Genomic DNA, 9091 nt, shown 5'->3' on the forward strand with positions numbered 1-9091 from the left:
TTTCAAAATTAAAAAAAAAAGAAAATCAACGAAAAAAAATCCTAAACCCATCTCAGAATGTTTTCCTTAGTGCAATACAGACTTGTAATACTGCTTTCAGCTTTCCACAGTTTGAGCAGCATATTGCAAAAGGTGGCCCACTAAGGGGGTAATCCACTTAAATAAACAGCAAATTTCAGGATGCATGGATCTGATTTTAAAATTTGAACTGTACATAATTTCACCTTTCACTTGAGCCATCACCTCTTTACATCTCCACTCTGATCCACAAAAGATGCCTTGAATTTTAAAGGATAATATGCACTTACTGATCATGTGTTTAAATAGATTCTGATATCCCAGCTGTAGAGGATATCATCTTTACAAAAGTAATATGAATTTATTTTTATTCTTCTTTAAAAGAGCATAAACATTGCCTGGTTAATCACTCAAAGATAAAAGAAATTCAACATTAGTGTTCCACATAAATCTATTGCTTTCCTCTTTCTCTGTCTGTATTACTCTGCTGCCTTTCATTACAGGGATGAGAGTAAATTCTTTTCATAATGTTAGCTAATATAAGCATCATGCTCCTTATTGCTCTGAGAATACCGAAGACACTTCATGAAGTTCATTTAAATGAAAACAAAATAGCTAGAGCAATGTAGAGATATTTTGACATGTCTGTATTTAAAACAATGTAATAGTGAAAACTTCCAGCACAAATAGGGCATTTAAATTTGTTCCAGAATTTACTACTACTGAGCTGCACCAACAGAGGCTTACGCTTTCAAGCTGCACATAACACAATCTATATGAGCTGCTGCTGACCATGCAAAAGGTAAACCTTTGGGATATTGCCATAAAAAGTCAGTTATAATCAATATCAAAATTTTCACACCAAAATAGTCACAATTTAGGAAGTTACACAATGTCATTAGAATAATTAAGAATTAGGTAATTATTGTATATTTTAAACTGATGTATAACATATTTTAAGATAGAGTAAGTTTATATGAGGTAATAGAAAAATTGAAAAATAGTATCTCTGGGTAATTAAATATGAAGTATTCAGCAGACAACACAAAAACCTCTGTCTGACCTTTGTACTTTAAGACTGCAAAAATGAGCTTTCTGCAAATCAGTAGGACATAGAGAACACGCTAGATATGGAGGTGTGAGGAGGAGGACGGGGGAAAAGTCCAACCCCCCAGACTGAAACAGTCAACTACAACAAGCAAATTCCTAGGCATTCTGAGGTATCAGCTTGCTGCAATTTAATCTACACTGCAGTTAAAAATCATCTCAAGCTGGAACAAAGAAATACCCAATGCCTTCTCATCTTCACAAAAGTATTTTAATAAAAAACAATCAGGGGAAAACCCCCTAGAATCATATACAATTTAGAACATCACCTGCTTTATATTCAAGGCATAAATCTCTGAGCTGTGATCGGTAACACCATCTAAGTTAAAGACAGCTACAGCCAAGGGGAAAAAACAAAAGCAACAACTTGGAAACTAGTTACTGTTTACGTAAGTTTTACAACATCCTGTATTGGACGGATGCAACTACAAACATGATTATCCATCATAAAGAATTTAAGTTACTAAAAATAATAAATACTCACCTCATCCTGGCTATTGTTATTAATGATGTTAATATAGCAACAACACAGAAAAGATGATACATAGGGAAAAAATACACAGTAGAAAATTCCATCAACTCAAATAATCATTGTGTAAAATGGCTCGTTATATGCAATGAGAATTAAAAAAAAAAAAAGTCATTAACATGAAGAACTGAGACTGTGACTTGGAATGGATGTTGTTTCTTAATAGAGAAATGAGGTGAAGATGGCACTGGCTAAGAGCCACTGTTTCTTTGCTTCCAGAAGTTGTCACTTGCTTTTCCTAAACTGTTTTAGCCTTATTTCTCCAGTTTTTCCATGATGACTCACTATATTTCATAAATAGCTTATAAAAAAAGACTGCTACACCTGTAAATTGGTTCCTATTTAATTTTATATTTCTCACTTATTTAAGACAAATATATTTTAATCCAATGGACATGTACCCCAGAGTTAGTATTTTACACCATGCATCCCTATAACTATTTCTGTTACCAGTCTACACAGCGAAAATATAGTTACTGGTTTTGTTCGAGAAATAAACATCATTATAAATACACCTGGCTTTTTAATCAAGGAAAGAACAAAGTTGCATAAAGGACCAAACTGATTCTCACATAACTTTCTATCCCCACTGCCTATTCTGTTAACTCAGACTACCTTTCTCAAAATTTCCTATCAAAAAATGGCAGACTTTGTCTTGCTGTAATCACTAGGCATGTACAGCATGGTCTAGACCATTACAGAATCACACATTTCCCTTCTGCAAATAGCTGCAACTTCTGTAGGACTGCTGCAGAATTATGTTCTTGAACATGAACCTTCCCAAGACAAGGAAAGAAACAAACCTGCTACCGCTGGGGTGAGCTCTCCAGCAATGTAGTTACTGGAAAAAGTGATGGCTGCAGAGTATGTCTCCAGCCACAAATTTTTTTTTTAAAAAAGTAACTGTAAGACATCACTGCATGTCCTTATTCTATCAATGTATGAGAGGACACCTATCAGAATGAGTCCCTCAGAAAGGCTGGGTGCAAGGATACTGTGTTTTGAGATTCTTAGTGCTTTTAGACATGGACATGTAGCTGCTGAACTCTGAGGTGCCTCAGACCTTTCAGGCAAAGGCTAAGGGGAATGCTAGAATCAGGGGAGGGGTGGGAAGGGGATTAAAAAAACAAAAAGAGGAGAAAGAAGAAAACAACCACAATTCTTTCTGAAACAAAGGCAATTTCAAGAAAATGAGCACAGCAGAGTAGTAACTGAGATACCAGTACTCACTGAGGGAGACAAACATGTACAGATACAAGTAACAGAGTGCAACATCAGTGCAACAGAATAGAAAGCCATGTAGGCATGTGCAAGAAGATGGCTTGGAAGTATTATGTCACTGTTGTTAACTCTCTCAATTATTAAGTACAGGATAAAGTTTTTCAAGCCAGTTTTCTTCATTGTATTTTAAGAGACATGAAAATGTTTTGTGCTTGTAATGGGAAAAAAACCCACACCTTGTTTTTTCATCCAAACCAGTACATTTTCAATGACCTACATTTGTATCAATGCTAAACGGAAATAACTTCCGACAGCTCTTAAAGAGGTATTGAAAAACTAGGATGAAATAGCTACCTTAAACAGAACAAATTTCCTATTTTGGTTTTTTTTCCCTTTTAGTTATGAAACCACCCTAAGTGAGAATTTCCTTGCCTATGATTTTTTCAGTTTTAAATATTACAAAAAAGCAAACATAATTTCTCACCTTGGCATAGCTGATCGAAGCTATTCACAGTAAAAATGACACTGAAAGAAAAGAGGTACGTACCTTGCAAAGTCTAATGAGGGGCAAACAGTCTGCTCTATGAACCTGGGATGCTCCCTTGGGCTTTGTAGGATTGCTTGAGGCAATACATTCATTTTAACTAAAACAAACAAACAAAACTAATGTTACTTGAAACAATGTCTTCACAGTGATGCAGTTTCTTATCCTCCTTGTGCTTCCCAGTCAACTTTTTTTTATTTTCAGTGCATTATCTGTGAAACCAGATTCCAGTTCCACACAAATATTTTCAGGCCTCATCATTAATTCAGTAGGACATAACGCATAGGAATGGTCACGATCAATGGTTTTCCCTCTCATTGGAATGCTTTTATTTGCACAGGGACAACTGATTCAGGAACTGTTCTTGCATGTGATTCCCTGTGCCTCCTCAAGCTACCTAGGTCCACTTATCAATAACATCCTAAGTTAATATATAAGGTGGAGCATGCGGTGTGCAATGCAACAACAGGCACTGTAGTAACGTTCAAAATAATACATAATCATAATAGTAACAATCATTTGAATAAAAAATGTAAGTAATGCTATACTTACAACACAGGTTTTTACTTAAAACAAAAGCTGAAAGCCCTACAGTTATGTAGAATTGTCTAGCTTGTCATTTTGAAGTACATAAATGCTAATAGGACTTTTTTGTCATATAGAGCTACTGTGTTTTTTCCCCAAGTATTCAGTCTACACTTTCTAGCATTGAAGTTTCAGCTGCCAGTTCCTTCAGTTTGCATATCTGTGATCTGAGGACGTTAGCAGCAGGAGCACCCTTACTTTTAAATTTGGTTTAATGTAGGTATTGCATGCCCTGCTGGTAGGCCTCAAGGCACAAACTTTTAATAGGGACAGGAAAACAGAATGTAATAGTGTAATAGGAGAGGGGGAAAAATTTAACTAGTTGTTACATTTAGTGAAAGGAAATTTATGGGAAATACATGTTAGATATGAATCAACTCAATACTGAATGATCAGCATCAGACTAGCAGATATTACATACATTAGCCATTCTGGGCTCAAAAGCCATTCCATTGATACAATATTTTGCTACAGTTAGAGTGAAGTAATTTTTAAATTGCATTACTTAGAATGGAATAATAAAGACAAATATAGGTTTAAAAGATGACACGATATGATCTTCCCCTAAATCATTCTTTTAGGGTTTAGTACTAATGATAACATTTGTTACAGAGAAAAAAAAAGATTTATAAATAAACTACAATAAGAGGCAGCAACATTTTACGTGAGTGTGTTGTGGACAAAAAAATCAATAGAACAAAAACGAATGGGTAATTCATCACTATAAAAGATTATACTTCTTATAGAGAATGACAGGTTTGTATCCAGAAGCAATATCGAAAGGAAAATCTCTTTTTAGGAAGATGCTATTCAGTGAGAAATAGTAATTAAACTTCGAAATAACAATATTGAATCCCAGAGAAGATGCAAAGCTTTCCACAAGCCTCTTAGTTTTGAGGTATTAGGTGAGGAAAAGCAAACAGACCATGTCTTAATGGCAGCTGTTGAATCTGGCAAGGCAAGAATGCTGACCATCTGCAGCTATGGGTCACAAATGGCAGGGGCATAGCTGAAAGGACCCTGAAAGCCTTGGTAGAGCCACTGCAACCATGAAAAGCTATCAATGGGTAGATGTACTTTGTGGCATGCCACAGGTCTCAGGTTCCAGACTGCATTCACATGGTACCTGGCTGGAGTGTAAACAGCTCCTTGCTGGCCCACATGCTCCAGGTTCCTACCCCACCGAAATCAAGTACATGGTAAGACAGTCTGGCACACACGCAGATTTGCACTAACATGAGACACATACACAGACATTTTTCTGAGCCCTTTATGGCCTCACGATGATTAAAACTATTGCTTTGACTCCTATTTCAAACTCATAGCTTGGGAATGAAAAAAAAAAAAACCACCAAACAAACCTGCTTCATAATAATGTTAAATTAATTCTTATTTTAGAGGTGGGAGGTTGCTTTCACAGTGAAATGGACAGTATTCTTCCCTCATTTCCAAGGTAACTGTAATCTTTACAGGTAAATTACAAGCACAAAGACACATGACAGAAGATATCAGCAACACATCCTTCTGAAACACGTGCTATTACATTCACATAAATGTCATTGCCAATCATTTAGAGACTGCTAACCCCTTTACATCTTACTCCTTTATGATAAGGTCCATGCAGCATCTCATTTACTTAAACATCCACTGAATTCAGCAAAAGACAAGGCAGTGCAGTTTGTTTCTAGAGAAGAGCTGTATTTAATCACATGGTCAAGGGACTCTCCTCACAGGCTGGAGTAGCTCCAACGTGCCTTGAAGCTAAAGGCAAAACGCCAACTGATTGCAACAGCCTTTCCCAGCACCTTTTAGCAAACCTGTTTGTGGCCACCTAGCTCTTCCCACCTGTTTTCTGGGGGCACATATAAACTTAAGTGGAAGCTGAGGGTTTCCCAGAAAGGGAAGCAGACATGGCTACATCCAGCTACATTTGTGGGTGTATTTGCTGCTACCCAGCACCTCATAAAAAAAAAAAAAAAAGGATGTCAGAGTGTGACAGAACAGACTTACAGCCACGTCGGTTTATTCCACTGAAAATGCTGATATGACTAATTAAGAAAACCCAATATTTTTTTTTTAAATCTATAGCCAGCATGACAGATGCAATTTGCTCCAAGTAACCTGGAACGGGGTCACGGCCCCAGCCAGGCGCTTGGACCGCGGCTCCCCAGCCCCGACTGCAAGACAGCCGCCCTTGCCCTTCGCTGCCTCCTGCTTCACCAGCTGGGCACACTTACTTCTCCTTCACCTGTTAGCCACCCCAGTATGCTACATACCCTCAACCCCTGGCTTCGGCACTGTCTTAGCCTCTTAAAAACCCAAAATCATCATCATAATAATAAATATATATATATATATATATATAGTAAGAAAAGTACTGGCTGAACTTTCCAGGGGAACAGACCTCTACTCATGGCGCGGCTGCAGGCCGGGTCTTTGTCGGTGCACCCCCGGCGGACTCCGCCGCCGCCCGAGGAAGGGGCCGCCGGCGGCCGCGGCCTTCGCCGCCCGGTGCCCCCCGCCGGCTGCGCCCCGGTGCCGCCGCCGCCTGCGGCCGGGTCGCTCCGCGGGACGCCCGCGGCCTCGCCATGGCGACGTGGGCGGGCGGCTCTGAGGGCCGGCCTCCCGCCCCGCCGCCTTCCTTCCCCGAACCCGCCGCCGCCAGGCCCCGCCGCCCCCGTGAGGCCGCCCCGGGGCGAGGTCCCTCTGCCCGGGGTCTCGGTGAGGCGGCCCGCCGCCTGGCTGTGAGGAGGCAGCCCGGCGACTCCCTTCGGGCAGAGGCCGGCGGCCAGGTGGGCCGCGAGGGCCGGTTTAGACCGTGAACACCGTGGAAGCAGCGAGATGCCGGTACAGCTAGAGGTGTTGGGCGTCGATGTGTCCTCCAGCTAAGAGAGAGCAGCGCATGGTGCGCTCTCTCAGCGCTCACACGAGCTCCAGGTGCGCTTATCTCAGGTGGGGCATCTCTCCAAGCCAAGTTTCTGAAGCTGGCAAGCAAAGAGTCAGCGACCACATCATACCGACACTTACCGGAAGGTTTGCGGGCAGTCTCTTCAATTACAGGTGAACACTTGCCGTGAGCAGGCCGTGTTTCTCTCAAGACCCCTGGTCTTCTCTGACATCTGTCAGGACTCTTGAGCAATGGAAAAGAGCAAGCAGAAAAGACTAGACTTAATCTCTAAGTGACATAACACGAAAGGCTTTGGTTTCTGGAAAAAATTGTCCCTTTCTGTGATGACAACCTGCTGTTTAATTTACTGTAACAAAGGCATTGTCCTAAGGGTCTGATCACCCAGGGAGCCTAGGAATTTAGAAACAATGGGAATAGTGAGAAGGAACCGATGACCTTTTGGTAAGTGTAAATGAAAATTAGAAGAGAAACCATAACTGAGATGCTAAAGAATACAAAGAGCAGAAGTTTTTCGGTAGCTTTTTTTTTTTTTTTTTTCACTGTTGGGAACTTGACACCAGCAGAAGAGGTCATTTGGTGATTTGGCCTAGTTTTTATTGCTAGAACTGGTTGGAAAACCGGAATGTCAAAATCAATTGCTACAGTCCATTTTGGAAGGATCAAGTGGATGGAAAGCACTTCAAAAAGGGCATTACTTGTTTGGGAGTTGATGGCAATTGGAAACAAATGATCTTGAACGTTTATGGGTCAATGTTCTAATGGTAACTCAGAAGTTGACAGGGTACTTAACTGATATCAAATCACACTAGAGAACAGCATGAGCGATGCCTTACCCCCCCGCAATATATAGGGAAAACAATCCCACACTGCTGTGAATTTCAATCTGAATGACATATGCTGGAGGTCTTATACTGCCAGTGTTAAAATGTACTTGGTATCTCAAAATATTTTAAATGTCAATTTCCTAACTCAAAAAGTGTTGCATCCAGCACAGGGGAATTCTGTATTAGACCTCATCTTGTCAGATGAAAAGGAATTGATCACAGAACTAAAAAGTAGCCATAGCTTAGGTATAACCGATAATGATTTGATCACATTCATTATGTGCAAACAGAATTAAGTCCAAATCAATAATATGTATACTTAATGCTTCAAAAGGGCTAATTTTATGAAGGTGAATGCTATTATAAGGTAAATCAGTTGGGAGACATAATTTAACCTGAAATGGGACAATGATAATTGGAAACCGTTTAAGGATGTTTAAGCCCAGATACCCACAAAGCCATAATCCCACAACTAAGGAATGTGTTTGCTGAAAAGCCAGGATGGTTTACAAGGAAAACATCTATGAAACAGAAGAAGAAATGTGGTATCATACATATACACTGGAAGCTAGGAATTGCAGAAAATTACTGTGGGAAGTAAAAAGTTATAAGGGAAAGACACATATGGTCAACTGAGGTAAAATGAGGGAAATGAGTTTTTTTCAAGTATAGAATATAGGAAATTATCTAAATAGTGAGGAGATCCTATTAAGGGATGAAGATGTCAGCTTTAACCATTACTAGTGACAAACCTGGGATGTTAAAACATACGTATTTCTTCTGTGCATTTGGGAAGATGGCAGCTGTGTATGGTATTCAACAGTTTCCTATTCAAATGATGTAGTAGGACAGTTCAACTTCAGTTGCTAAAAGAAAACTAGCATTAGAGAGTTCTGAATGAACGTGCCAAGAATTTGCATGCACTATCAATGTTCATATTCAGAAGTTCTAGGAATACCAAGACATTTACCTAAAGAAGGTAAAGCTAGCATTGTTCTAATACTTTAAAAGAATAAATGTGATAATAGTAGCTTATCAATGTGACATTGGTCACAGGCAAAATACAGATTAGCCGATATAAACACAGTTAACAAAGAATTTAAAAGAAGACAGATAATTCCCATCAACATGGGCTTCTGCTAAAATAAAAATGTTTCTTATGTATGTATGTATCTATCTATCTATCTCCCTGGCAGAAAAATAAAGCCTGGCAAACAGACTTTGTTTTCTTAATGAGGCTGCAGGTTTCACATATTGATGCAACGTAATATAAGTAGAATTCAGTAAAGCATTTGACTTATCATCATATGGCTTTTTGGATGAAGCACTTCAATGACACAATTATTCGTATCCTA

At 39.4% G+C, this 9091-nt stretch overlaps 1 protein-coding gene across 1 annotated transcript in view; it reads right to left on the bottom strand.

Annotated features, from left to right (window-relative positions):
• The window catches only part of TTC29 (tetratricopeptide repeat domain 29), a 134655-nt gene extending 131141 nt beyond the window's left edge, over nt 1-3514 (bottom strand). Inside the window, exon 1 of the mRNA XM_040582335.1 lies at nt 3423-3514. Coding sequence (XP_040438269.1) covers nt 3423-3514 — 92 coding nt within the window. The remainder of the gene's footprint in view (nt 1-3422) is intronic.
• Between the last annotated feature and the right edge of the window lie 5577 nt (nt 3515-9091).

Source organism: Falco naumanni, chromosome 1, assembly GCF_017639655.2.
Source record: "Falco naumanni isolate bFalNau1 chromosome 1, bFalNau1.pat, whole genome shotgun sequence".
Taxonomy (NCBI): Eukaryota; Metazoa; Chordata; class Aves; order Falconiformes; family Falconidae; genus Falco; species Falco naumanni.